This window comes from Pipra filicauda, unplaced genomic scaffold, assembly GCF_003945595.2.
Source record: "Pipra filicauda isolate LSUMZ 115617 unplaced genomic scaffold, ASM394559v2 scaffold11_size5308982_pilon, whole genome shotgun sequence".
Taxonomy (NCBI): Eukaryota; Metazoa; Chordata; class Aves; order Passeriformes; family Pipridae; genus Pipra; species Pipra filicauda.
In genome coordinates this window covers 3,891,055-3,905,396 of record NW_024103652.1, presented here as the reverse complement: position 1 = coordinate 3,905,396, position 14,342 = coordinate 3,891,055, and the positions used below count along the sequence as shown (strand labels likewise).

The window sequence follows — 14,342 nt, the reverse complement described above, 5'->3', positions numbered from 1 at the left end:
TCTGTGGAGCCTGATGGGATGCGACAATACTCATAAAGACGTCTGATGTCATTATGAGCCCTCTTTGGATGATTCTTGAAAAGTCTTAGGAATCTGGAGACATTCCAGTTGACTGAAAGCTGGCTAATGCATTTACGTCCTTACACTACAACACAGATAAAGAACACTGGTAAAGAGCCAGTCCAAATTTAGTATAGGTAATACTGATCTAGGTCTAGTATGCAAATAAAACTCGATCCTATTCCTGTTTAACTACTCATGCATTCACACTGTAACTAGATCTGTGTTTTCAGCACTAGCACAACAAACCACAAAGATGTGGAGCTATCCCAAGTCTGGTATCGCTCTTGCTAAGCCCTACCCGAACTAGAAGTGTTAGGATTGTACCACACATACTCTAGTTTCTTTGCAAGTGCCAGGTTTGGAACAGAAGGTGATAACAGGTATAGCTCAACACCAGCTATGGCTGGTAGTTTGGTTGCAGGTGCTATCTGCTCCAGGGTGTGAAAAATGTAATTATGTGTTATGCATAACACATGGGGTTTTCCCATTTGGTCAGGTATCCCCACCTGCATTACTGCCTTACCTTCAATAACAAAAAGCTTTGACTGAAAAAGAAAAATCCCCATTATTAGTATGAAAAGAGAATCATGAATTTTCCCTACAGGGAAAACACTAGCAAAAATAACATTTCAGTTGCTGCAATTTTAACTTTGCTTATTAAAAAAAAAGCAACATTTACAGCTAATATATTGTAGACAGCTTATTTCCTCATCTCTGAACACAAGATGGGTTGTTCTGCATTGCAAAACAGGCATGCAAAACAATGTATGAACAAACACCCACTCCTCTCAGAACCATACCTGAGTTATACAATGCCATACAAGCTCCAAAATTTAGAATTAAAGGAGTTGCAGGGAGTTTTGATACTAAATACTATGCAAATGAGCTCTAGTCATATGGCTCCCTGATTGTCCTCTTCCTTTTAATTTTCAAGGAAGTTCAAGAAGTCATTAGTGAAGTTTTCTATAAATTATTAAAGCTGATCAAGAACAAATTATGAGTGGATTATATTTTATGGCAGAATAAATGATGACCTAAGTCTATTCAAATTCCAGGTTGTTATACAACTAGAGTATTAGGAAGAAAGATCCTAGGGTGTTTCAGAAACTCAGCCATCACCGACAACTGAAACAACACACCTTTCTGAACACGCCATTAGTTGCACAAATGTGCCAACTGTTTCACAAACCCACACAGAATCCTCAGATAACCAACCCAAAACCAGAAGCAGGAGTGCTTCATTTTATCATCTGTACTACACTATCTGACATGAGGGAAGCACAGAGGCATGAATGAAAATTCAAAAAGCTTTCTGAAGTCAACAATTCACAGTATATCTGAATCTCTTCAACTGAGTTATCACATAAGGTTAGCGTTGTCTTTTATTAAAACCACCAAACACAGAATTGCATCTTCTTTACTACAATGAACTTGAAAAATACACATTCAAGGGGCTTTAACTGTAAAGCACAAAGAAAAAAATTACACAATTCCAGTTTCTGATGACTTATGAAGCCTTCCCCAAAGGTCTTGAAAAAAAATCAAAGAAAATTTTGGAATAATTAAAGCCAATGTGGGAAGAGCACAGCAGAGGAATGAAGGTAAGGAACCAAGTTGTATTAGCTTGGCACTCTTTCAAGAAGACTCAACGTGTCTGTGCAACAGCTAAAACTGTCTGGTAATCTTCCCCTTCTCCTCAGTGTCTCCTTCCTCACCACTTCATCTCCATTTTTCCTGCTGAGGCTGGAACCCCTTCAATTGAAGCAAAACAAAAATGCATTTTTCTTTACCTTCACTCAAGTTTTTGCTGTCTTCTCTCCTAACCCAGAACCTCTGAAGGAGCAAGAGCAATTGCTTCCCAGAGACACTCCTGTTGATGGATTTTGTCTGTTGGCCACATCCGGCCCCAGCATTGTTTCTGGCACTGCCTGCCAAAGCTTCAAAACCTGGTAGGTGACTAACAGCCAAAATCCTAAAGTACACTGCATATAGAATATGTTCCCTAAATAAATATTAGCTTCAGAGCTGTTTAATTACAGCAGACGTCTGTTCACTACCTGTACCCCAAATAAATTAGTGTAAAGGACTGGACCGGAGCTCACAGCTCAAGCTTTTTCCTTCAGTTTTTGCCCTATATCCTCCTACAAACCTGAGCAAATATTAAGATCTTCTTAATTTCCCCACAATTAAACCAGTAACGTTGTAAGCCTTTTAACATCAGGGCAAGGAGAGAATGAATGTGAATGTAAGAATTATCCCAGGGGACACACACCACAAAAACTGATATATAGCTTTACACTAGGAGCCAAATAGCTCAGATGAAAAATACAGCTCAGAGTATAAAACTTCTCTTAAAATACAATTAAAAGGCAAGCAATCATCACAGAACACTCAAAATCATCAGGCATTTGGATAAGTTTCACAGAATTGAAAGCTGAAAAAATTGTATTAAAAGGAGATACAACACATTTCAAAAACCTCTGTTTTATTTGTACAGAGTAAAATACATCATATAGCGAACATTGTTTCCCACCCATAATCTAAAGCCATCAGTAAGTGTTTTCTTTTCACCAAACATCCTGGCCAGAAGCACAGACAATGGAAATGGGAATGCTAATTAGTCTCTCTCTGCCAGAGCTACAAGGTGCACATCAATCTCTGCTTCTGTAAGGATCCTGAAAGAACAAAAAGAAATCTTAAATAGCTTAAATGATTCTTCCCCTTAATTTCCAATATTACCACCTAATATCTCCACAATTAAGTTTTACAGCAATGCATCTTTCTTTTAAAGTCCTGCTGCCAGGGCCACAGGCTGACATTTCAATTCTTTTTGAAAAATAAAGGAATAATCAAAGGCACTAGAGAAAAGGAGGTAACAAATGGTGTTAACAGAACAGGTAATTCTTCACGAGTAATACATTTTCAAGTTAGGACCTGGTAAGAAGAATGGGTATGGTAATTAGTAGTATGATTACTCCATGTTTTCATAGCCTTCTCCCTCTGCTTGTTATCTGCCCTTTCTGAAAAGGACAGATGACCAATAAATAAAGTTTGGCAGAAAGCTAGCACTTGACACTTGAGCGGCAGTAGAAAAGTAGTAATACAGCTCCTGCATGCTTTCTCAAAGATGTTGAGCTATTCTGTTGTTCTAAGCACACACCACCAAATGTAAAACCACCCACCATCATTGTGTCAACTTCAAAAAACCTTAGGAAGGAAACATTTAAAAGATTGCACCTGTAGGACCCAATGGTTTGAAGCCTCTCTCCAATCCCCACTTACACAGTAATTAGACTAAAGTAGCGGAGAACTTTATTGCCTATTTAGCTGTTCCTCTCTTTTTTTCTTCTTAAATAAATAAAAGAACCAATGACAGCTTAAGGCAGAAATAACTGAGCCCCTATGAAGCAAGTCAAACTTATCAAAATTTTAGGTAAGCTGTATCTGGAGGGTTGTTTTGCATTACGAAAAATCCCCAAAGCTTTTTCTTCCACATTTCATTCATACTTCTGTATGCATTATACACATACTTCATTGTGTCTTCAGAAGGCTGTCCAGTACACTGTATCCGATGTGAAGTATTCCTGCCCTCAACAGGAAGACTTCCAGGTGTTGTCTTGACACACTGACCAAATAATCTTGGTCCACACAGTGTGCTGCATTCACACTCAGGCAACAATCAGGGAGGGAGGAAATAACAGGTGCCTTGCTTTCATGGTGGATAGGAATTCAGTGTATTCAGGAAGTAAAAGTTCAGCCATTTCCAAATCACTACAGTGATTTTTTAAATCCAAGAACTTTTAATCTTGTCAAATTTAAATAGAATATTTCAAATCATACAAATGAACATTCTATTAACTATATACTGGAGATGTTAAAAACTGCTACATTTACAAGATGAGTAAGAATAATTTAAAGATTAAATTTAGAAAAGGATTAAAAAAATAAGGAACTTGTAAATGTTTCATAATGTACACCAGACTTTACTGCATTAATTGGCATGACTATCATTTGGAAGTGAACTCCAGCTACCAGTACGAAGAAAGATTTTTATGCTCCTAACCATGAGAGCACAACTAGACCAGATGTAACTACATTTCAATCATCAGGTAAAACACTACCCTTTTAAGAAATGAAAGAGAACACTTTACTGAATCCCTTAACCATGTCAAACGTTTTAAAAATGTATTTTTTTTTTAAACAATGTTTTCTACCCCTACATGTTTTGAAGAGTTACAAGTATAAAAATCTCCAGAACGTCAACCTCTGGAATTTATCTCTTTTCTTGATTTATGATTACACAAGAAGGTAAAACTAATTGCAAATAACCAGAGAAACACACCAAGTTTTATCAACACTGATCACCTACCTGAATTTAGGATTTTCCACCGTGACTACACCAACTTCTATTTCTGAAGGTTTGAAATCAATGGACAGTACAGTAGATAGGCATGTTATTGCTGTCTGAAAGATGACAAAACTCCTCATCATTAAAAATAAAGCACTAAGGCTTTTCTTTTAAATAGACATAGCATCAACAACTACCCTTCCTTCTAGTTTAAAGTTATTTCCTTTCACTTCAAAACCTCAGCTTAGAAGTTCCAAATAGTTTTTCCTTGCTACAGAACACAGTACCTCTCCACTCCTCTCCCTAAAAAGACCAATCTACAAAAAGCAAAGGACAAGTCATTTTCGTAGTAAAAAAACCACACAACAAAACCAACCTTCTATCATGCAGAGATCCTGTCTGAAATGCCTTCTAATATGAAGATTGTTTTAAATGCGACTAAAAGTAAGTCATACTGGTATTCCCAAAACCAAGCACTGTAGTAACCAACCACCAGCTACAATGGGAGTGCTACAATTACAGAATCTTCTTCAGCTAACATAATGCAGAAAAAGCAGAATAGATGACTATTTAAACATTTGCAGAATACCTTCAAAAGATTTTCTGGTTGGAATAGCTATTCTTGCTATGGCAGCAATACGGAAGTGCAAGGAAAGCAGAAATGCCTACCTGCCTTTCTCTATATTGCAAGTCTACATGCAGCACATTCATTAAAAATACTTTAACAAATCTTTATTTCCTTCTGCTGGCCTACCTCTACTGTCTGTTCATATGTCCAGTCAAATTTCTTCTTTACTTTCTTTTCAAGAAAACTGGTTGACTCTGTCTGTTTAACTCCTGCAGCTGTGGCCTTGAATCCACAATAGTAACCTGCTGGATCACACTTGTATACCTGAGGGCCGTGTTCTTCATCAATACCAATCAAAATCATACCTTGAAGAGAAAATTTGTTAATCTTTTTATTTCCCAATTTTATCAATTCAATTCAAGAACAGAATGGATACTCCTGTGAAAAAACGTGCACGCACAGCAGTACATTTCTGGGAATCAGTCCATACCTGGAGCTGCGATTTCCTCTTTAATTTGCCATTTCTTATGAGCATCTCATTACCAGGTGTGACTCAGTTTAGCACGAACTATATTTCCGTGATTCCCAAGGAAGGCTACTCATTAAAAACACATTTTTACCACGCTCAGTGTGTAAAGAACCACAAAGTCAGGAAACACAAAAGTTAACCTAGCCACAGCTCACATCCTGTGTTATATGACATAAAGTGTAAACAGTAGTTCCATTACAATGTGCTTTCTATTAGAAAGCAACTTTACAAACATGTTGAAACTAATAGAAATATTAAAAGATCAAATTTAGATTTCTCGTTTGTAATCCTAAAAAGCACTGAAAAGCATTATATACCTTTTCCTCTTTTCTTTAAAGAAAAAAAGAATCTGAAATTAAATGGAGAAATGGAGAAATCAGGACAAACTGAATCTCTGAAGACCATTTGACCAAGTTTAAGCTGAATAGATTTCAAGTAACACAAACTGATCACATCACTGAAATGCATGTGTTCACTCTCACTTCTTGATTTACAGCTGCATTGTCTCATTATGCATATTAAAAAATAAGTAAAAAGAAATACTTGCAATAAAAACTCAAAACAGAATAAGGTCAAGATTTTCAGTTATTTTCACTTTACACTTGTGTAACTTTTTACCAGTGGTTAGAGTTGATAAGCTTCTGAGCAGCAATACGATAGAAAAAAAATCCCTTCATATTTTTAAAAGAGACTAAGGGAAGTCAAGAAAAATACATTTTTATTCACATATTTTAAAAAAGAAATTTCCAGTAGTATCAAGGCATGGGAAATACCAAGGGAAGAAAGAAACAATCATTCCTGAAAATTACAAGCATAGGAAAATTGCCCCATCATGGAAACTGTGATGCAACCTTGAATGTTGCTTCTTTAGTGAGAAGTTGTAGTGCCTACTATGATTATGAGAAGTGATTCATCAATTCTGAACTATTCTTCTTAAAAGAAAAAAAAACCTGGCAAAACCCAACCAATCAAAAAAAAACCCAGACAGAATGGTTAATGAAAAAGTAGCTGAGGAAACCTTTTAAGTCTTTTACCTCAGTTCCCAAACACCCTATGAGCACAGTTATAATTTGCTTACAGTCAAACGTAAGAGAAAAAACAAGTCAAAACCAACCTCAGAACACACAGACGACCAGGAATATCTACAAATATACGACTTTTAACACAACTTTTTTTTAATTTAAGCTGCATTTGCTGTTATAAAACAAGCTGTAGAAATATTTGCAAGGGAAATATTTTTAGCACTTCTTCTCTACATTATATCCATGATGGCTAAGTTAAGACCAAAAATAATGCAGATCTGTCCTATACATACTATTTAGATAAAACCGCCACAAACTCTGCACAAGCATAATTGCACTCTCCATCTGTCTGTTTTAACAGCCATGTTTACCCAGACACAGTGTATTGGGCTTGCATGGTAAGTTTTGGCAGGGAGGGTACTACAGAGGTGGCTTCTGTGAGGAGCTGCTAGAAGCTCCCCCCATGTCCAACAGAGCTAATGCCAGCCAGCTCCAAGATGGACCCACCACTGGCTAAGGCGGAGCCCATCAGCAACAGTGGCAGCACCTCTGGGATAATGTATTTAAGAAGAAAAAAAAGTTATTTGTCAGAAGCAAAGAAGCAAATACAGACAGGATAGAGAGTGAGAATAGGAGAGAGGAACAGGTCTGAAGACACAGGTCAGTGAAGAAGGAAGGGGAGGAGCCACCAGCACAGAGGTTCCCATGAAGACCATGGTGAGGCAACTGAGGTCCATGGTGGAGCAGAGATCCACCTGCAGCCCCTGGAGGACTCTGTGCTGGAGGAGGTAGATGCCTGCAGAAGGCTGTGGCCCCATGGGAAGCCTGCATTGGGGCAGGACCTGTGGCCCTGTGGAGAGAGGAACTCATGCTGGAGCACTCTATGAAGAACTGCAGCCTATGGGAAGGACTCGCTCTGGAGAAATTAAAGGAGGATATCTCCCTTGGAGAGGAGGACTACCTCCCTTGGAGAGGGAGCAGGGGAAGAGTGTGAGGAGTCCTCCCCCTGAGGAGGAAGCAGCAGCAGAAACAATGTGTGATAAACTGACCGCTACTCACCTTCCTGTCCCCCTCTGAGGGAGAGGTCGAGAATCTGGAATAAAGTTAAACCTGGGAAGCAAGGTAGGGGGAAGGTGTTCTGAAGATTTGGTTTTACTTCTCAGCATCCTACTTTGATTTGCTCGGTAATAAATTAATTTCCCCAAGTTGAGTCTGTTTTGCCCATGACAGTAACTGGTGAGTGATCTCTCCCTGTCCTTATCTTACCTTTCATGGTATTTTTTCTCTCTCCTGTCCAGCTGAAGAGGAGAGTGATGGAGAAGCTTTGGTGGACACCTGGCATACAGCCAAGGTCAAACCACCACAAACAGACACCATTAAAAAGAGCATTTCACACTTACAGACCTCACTGTGCAGTGCAAACAGACTAGGCCCCAAAAACTGAAGTGAAACAGTATCACACATTTTAAAGAGGCCACATCATTTCAAATGCTGAGTCAATGGTAAAATCATGGCTCCAATTCAAGACTTTCAAAGCTGTTCTCTCATTTGGCTGTTCATGCCTCTTACTCCTTCAGCTGCCCATTTTGAAAATGAGTGAGAATTTCTTATACAAGAAGTTGCAAGCTTAGACAAGAAACAGAAGAGATTAATTTCACACACTGTACTTACAGCAACCAAGGGGCCTCATTTCAGCATTTTGCGTATAGACCTGAGAAATATCTGCAATCCTTTTACACAGCATATCCACAGGGATGTCATAGCCATACTTGTACTTCCAGTTAGCAGCCTCATAGCGGGCTCTCTGCACCTGGGATCTGCTGTCAGCTAGACAGAAAGAACGAATATTAATTTCACTGAACATGTACCAAGTTTATTTCCAGCATTGCCTGAGAATACAAATTCCAGGTCCAACTTCACATTGTCTTTAAACATACCCATCAGAACTAGATAAGTTCTCCAAAACTAGACTGAGTGGAACAAATCTCCTAGAGCATTTATTGATATTATATGATGCAAAGCTAGCGAACTACATAAAAAACCTGACATGCTTTAAATATTTAAAAAAATATGGTGAATTAAATACCTGTCATTCCTGTCATCACACAACCAATATTTTCAGTGATTTTGAATAAATGAGTCACTGTGTTGGAATCCAGTAACTTGTCCTAAAGAGGAAATAAAAATAATCTAATAGAAAACACTGTCCTTGAAGTTTAAAAAAATAACAAAAACAGACTCTGATGCTCTGCTATCTACAGAAGAGCCCAAAAGGACCCACTAACAGCCAAAAATTGTTTTGCAGGCTCTCCACCATTTACTGCTGTAGGCATGCAAAGGAAGAAATAGGAGAATAGGGAAGATCAAAACCGCAGTATCTGGAAAAGAATAACAGCAAGAACACGATCTACATCACAGTCCTTTTCCCTCTGAAGAAACTTTCAGAACCCACATACAAAAACTTGCTCTCTTATTACATGGTGTCCCCCTTTAGACACAAAAGTTTACCACTTTTGTCAACAATACATCATCACTGAGCCAAAACACTCATGAAAACCTCTTCTGCATGCTACTGGTATAACATTTTCTCAGTAGCAATTCAAGAAATCAGGGAACTGATTATGGACAACTCAGCCCTTACAAGCCAGAGCAATGTATGCATGCTGAAGTACAGCAGAATCAACTTTATATTTTAGCTTTATCCCTTCAACAGCTACAGAGGAAACCAATAGTGCAGTATTTGGTGAGGAAATTCACAGCTGAGCACTAAATGGATCTAGAACTTGTAATAAGCAGGATAATTACATATTCAATTCAAGCAACAATATATGTCAGTGCTAATAAATATAATATCAGTGTTGCAGAGTCTCACCCCCACCTTTTTTCTACTCTCCTTCCAGACCACCCCTCAAAACCAGACTACTTACAGGTACTTTCTTCTGTGTTACAATTACTGCAGAATCCTTCCCACGAACAGCTACAGATGTAAGTCCACCTTGGTTTATGGCCTTAAATGCATATTCTAGAAAAACATATAAGTGTTAACAAAAAACTTGCGTCAGAGATACTAGTACAACTAACTCTGACACATCTTCCCCCCACCCAGGAATCTTGCCAAGTTGTGGCCTTTTTAATATTTTAATACTTGTGCAGCACTTTGTGTCCTTAAGGTCTTCAGTACAATGTGCACAAGAACTTTCTGACAGTTATTGGAAGTCATTGATTCTCTTCACAAAACCACTGTCACTGCTTCCTTCAAATATTTCTTATAATTTGCTGTTTCGTTCTGTTCAAGCTTAACAGCAACAGAATATGTTTTAAAACAAAAAGGTCGTTCTGATAAATGGTTCCACTTAACCTACAGTAACCATAAATTCTTATAGAAGAATTTTTGACATGAAGTTTAGTATTTTAAGCATTGCTACCATTGCAAGGATATAAATTTATTTTCTAGTTCTTAACTGATATAGATGAAAACTGATATGATTGACTAGACACAGGAGATGGGTTTTAGCCTTACTATCACATTTTCTGACTTGACATTCAAATACTGTAATGCTTTTATTCACTTTTTAGAATGAAATCTACACAGATGCCAACTAAACAGCATTTTTCATATAAGTACAATGGATTAAGATTTACTTGAAATGATCCATGAAACAACTTTAAAACCTGTTTATCTGGCAACATACGATAAACATTCAGAACTTTTTAATATCTGGCTAAGAAAGGCAAGTTTCAGGCAGCAGCTAAATGTGGGTGATTTTTCTGTTAGCTATGCAAGTGAAACCAGAATTTAGAACATGTCTACAAACAGCACAGTAAATTGCCAAAACTATCTTCTAAAATAATGTGAGCAAGAAACCCAGCTGTTTTAAAAACTGCATTTGGATCTATGGAAGAGATTGTAAAACAGAAGAGTAATAATCTGAAGATGAAAAAAACCAAATCTTGCAATACCGGGATCTTAATGTTCAATCTGCTGAGTCAGTGCTGAGGAAGGGCTGACCAGTCAGGTTTTTATGGCACTGTATTTATTACTCTCAGACATAAGAGCATTTATTGGTTACCCAAACATGCCAAAAAGGATGTTCTCCCTTTTCCTCTGCTAGATGCACAACTCCGCTCACCTCTTCACTCCCGTCCCCTGGGATGATCAGTGCCAGCCTGCAGTGAAGCACAGAACCCAGTGAGACGTGAGCCAGCACTGCCCACAAACTGGTCACATTTGAAGCCCCATGCCCAGGCTCTGCAACACTTGTTTATTCATGTGTAGAAACACCTGAAGGCAGGGTATAAAGCAAATGGACAGAGCAGGCTATTTTCAGCAATGCCCAGTGATGGGACTGAATCAGAGGTGACTGGAACAAACTGAACACCTAAAAACACTTTTTGCCCGTGATGGTGACTGAGCACTGGCACAGGTTGCCTGTACTATTCAGAACCTGCCTGGACATGGTCCTGGACCACCAGCTCTAGGTGGGCCTGCTTGAGCAAGGGGTTGAACCAGATAATCTCCAGAGGTCCCCTCCAACATCAGCTATTCTGTGGTTCTGTGACACAGGTGGCAGCAGGAATAGGTGCCCTCACAAACTAGTTTTTGCTCACAAGTACTGACAACCAGGCTTGCTGAACTGCAGTCCCTTCTGGCACTGGTACTATTACCATCTCCATTGCTCAGTTTTCAAAGAGACAAGCCAAAAGGTGAAGTGGCTCTTACAGTGCAACAAATCCAAGTTGCTAGTGGTGTTTTAAGTCTGTTTACTTCTGTGTAAGTACTTCAGTAGCACTGCATATATTCTCTCTGAGAACAGCAGCCCCTTGCTGTTCCCTGAATATATCACAACAGTCAGAAATTTGACTATAATAATTTTCTTCACCCGCCAGGACTCTACTTAGAAGAAACATCATCTTTGAAGAGTGGAACTAATAAGTAGCAAGAGAACGCTGATGTTCTGAGGGATTTTAACTACAGTAATGAGAAATAACTGTTAGTTTTCCCATATGAGATCACTTCAACAGCACATGAATTTTTTGAGCTTTGGAAGCAGAAGACAGACCTAAGAAAAAGTACAGGCATTTCAGTCCAATATCATTATGCTGAAAATCTCTGTTCCTGTTCTGCCAATTCCAGAAAAACTTCAAGTCCTAAGGCAACCTTAAAGCAACACATGTCCATGCTCATCCTTGACAGCCCCTAGTTAATCTGAATCCAGCACAGAGATAAGGATAAAATAGGTAAATTTAGATATCTGACCACAAGCAAACATGAGATTTCTGCCCATGCCGTGGCTACCAGCCTGGCTGCAGGTAAAGTGAGCTCACTCTTGCCTAAAGGTAACTGCACATCTACATATTTTTCTTCCTATAGCATACAGGTACTTAAAATATCTTTATGGCAGCTTCAGGCTGTGTGCAGAGGCTCTCAAACACACATGCGGATATTTGCGTCTAAGACACTGTTAAAAGGTATGGAGATACTAAATATTTGTCATATATTAACCTAATGGCTGAATATACCCAGGAGGCAGAAACCAAGGCTCAATTTCCTCTCTACTACAGAATGCAGAAAGCATTCCCAACAAGCAGTACTGCAACAGAGAAACAGACTGAAAAGCGATGCAGACCAACCAGCCCGTTTTAATGGTGACAGAAGGTTGGAACCCATGACTCTCCTATCACAGAACCACTGACACCCTGTGTGAGGAAGCACTGTCCCTACCATCTGTATGTATAATGTTTGCCATGCAAGCTGCGTATAAGCATTACACATGCTCCAGATACAAGACAGTACCCGCATGAAGGTATCTCATACAGGTAACTTTCTGCCTGTGTACAGGCACCCATACACAGGTGCTTTCCTTGTTCCTCCCTGAAGAAAGGATTGCTCAAGACTGGGCCGCCTGCCCATGAAGCCTAGTCCACACAGGCTTCTTCCTGAGAAAAACTCAAGGGCAGTCACAAAAGAAACTAATGGCTACAACAGACAATTTATGCAGTCTGATGCCAGCAACCTCCCTTCCTGGAGAACAAATGGATGTATGGATATGCCATGCAATGGATGTACAATGAAGCCACCAAAGCTGGGGAGGAGCCACTAAGCTCCAGGGGAAGATGGCATCAGGATGACGCTGCAAAACAATTCATCTGTCCCTGTTGTGCGGATCCTCCAGGAGCCCTCTCAGCCAACTGTCCTGCCAGGCTGGGAGCTGACTGTGCTGTCCCTGAGCATCCTGCACAAGGAGCACCATGATGTGCTTCCATAAAAGCCGGTGCACTGTAAAAATAGGAACAAAAGTGGTCTATGGAAGAAGCTGAAGCAAGGCCACAGCTTCATTGCAGATTGTTCAAAGGAGCCTGAAAATAAAGGATGGGTGCTGCTGCCTCACAGGCCATGGCTTACAGAACACAAGGCACTCAGGTGTAACAAGGAAGCGCATGGGTTACATCCAAAAACTGACTCTGTCACTCTGGCATGCAGGGTTTGAGGCAGTTCAAGTCCCATTTCAAAAAGCTGTCGTAGTTCTCAGATTCCAAAACGCAATGCTCCTAAGCTTGGCAAGACACACAAGAAACACTTAAGGAGGAATAAACAGCCCCTGGATAACTGCAGTCTTGGTCTCCAAGCATCTGAAATCGAACACCAGGAACTCACAGGAGATCCCTCCCATGGCAGGGGACACTCGAAAAAGCCCACCCTGGCTCTAAGTTTTCCTTATCTCATGCGAGCATCCCTTTCCCAGGTCCCCACGCCGGCACGACTGGGACCGCCGCTGCTCCAGGCTCCCACCGGGCTTTTCCCCGCACCGCGTGGGACCAGGTCAGGCGGGAACCGAGACTCCCGAGCCACGGGAGGCACCACGTCCCGCTCCGCACTGGCCGCCAGGCTCGGCGGAGCTTCCCCGAGTCGGCCGCCGCCGAGCTGGGCAGGCCGGGCCCGTGACGGGGCAGTTCTGCGGCGGCCCCGCGGGGCGGACACGCACCGACTTGGTAGAGGCGGCCCTCGGGCGAGAAGATGGTGATGTGCCGGTCGAACCCGGCGCTGGAGCCGCGCGACATGGCGGGAGCGGCGCGGGAGCGGCGCGCGGCCGGGGGAGCAGTGCGCGTGCAGGGCCCTGCGACACACAGCGCCCTACCGCTTCCGGGTCACGCGCCCCTCCGCGCAGGCGCCGAGGCGGGCGCCGCTCGCGCACAGTCACGCTCCCCCCGCGGCGCTGCGCATGCCCGCCCGTCGCGGCCGCCGCCCGCTGCCCTGTCGCGACATGCAGAGTCACTGCGGCAGGGCCGCTGTAGCGCGGGGGAAGGGGCAGTGTGGAGCGGGAAAAGCCTTGGGGTGCCAGGCTGGTCGGGTGGTTTTTGATTCATGGAAACCCAGAATCCCGTTGGACGTGCCTTAGGGAATGCGCACGGAAACAGCGGAAAACGGGATAAAAGCATCACCAGCCAGCCAGGAAAACAAAACCCCTCCTAATTTTCCAAAGTAAATCATTCCACGTGCTCTCTTTAATGAGTATAATTTTAAAGCAAATACCTCAAAAAACATGCTTAAGGTACTCACAATAAGTAATTGTTCTTGCAGCTGCGTTACAATGTGAAAATACTTTTTATCGGTGTCCAGTACAAAGGGAAATTCCCCAAATTTAAACTCGTGAACATATGGGGTTTTTTGCCTTTCATCTTGTTGGATTTCCCCTACTCTTCATGGGAAGGCATTTTTTTAAAAGTTGGTCCTTAAAAGAGTTGGAGAAGCTGTGTTTTGGTATCCACACTTCTATTTTAAAATTATTATTAAATGAGCTTACTCTTAGTTGA

At 41.1% G+C, this 14,342-nt stretch overlaps 1 protein-coding gene across 1 annotated transcript; it reads right to left on the bottom strand.

Moving 5' to 3' along the window:
* Positions 1-1,427: 1,427 nt before the first annotated feature.
* Positions 1,428-13,670, bottom strand: PSMA6 (proteasome 20S subunit alpha 6). Its single transcript, XM_027726833.2, has 7 exons — positions 13,514-13,670; positions 9,458-9,552; positions 8,617-8,698; positions 8,202-8,357; positions 5,166-5,344; positions 4,433-4,527; positions 1,428-2,738 (listed from the first exon to the last, which is right to left on the bottom strand). The coding sequence occupies exons 1-7, from the start codon at positions 13,587-13,589 to the stop codon at positions 2,681-2,683; spliced, it is 741 nt and encodes a 246-aa protein (XP_027582634.1). The 5' UTR covers positions 13,590-13,670; the 3' UTR covers positions 1,428-2,680.
* Positions 13,671-14,342: the final 672 nt, after the last annotated feature.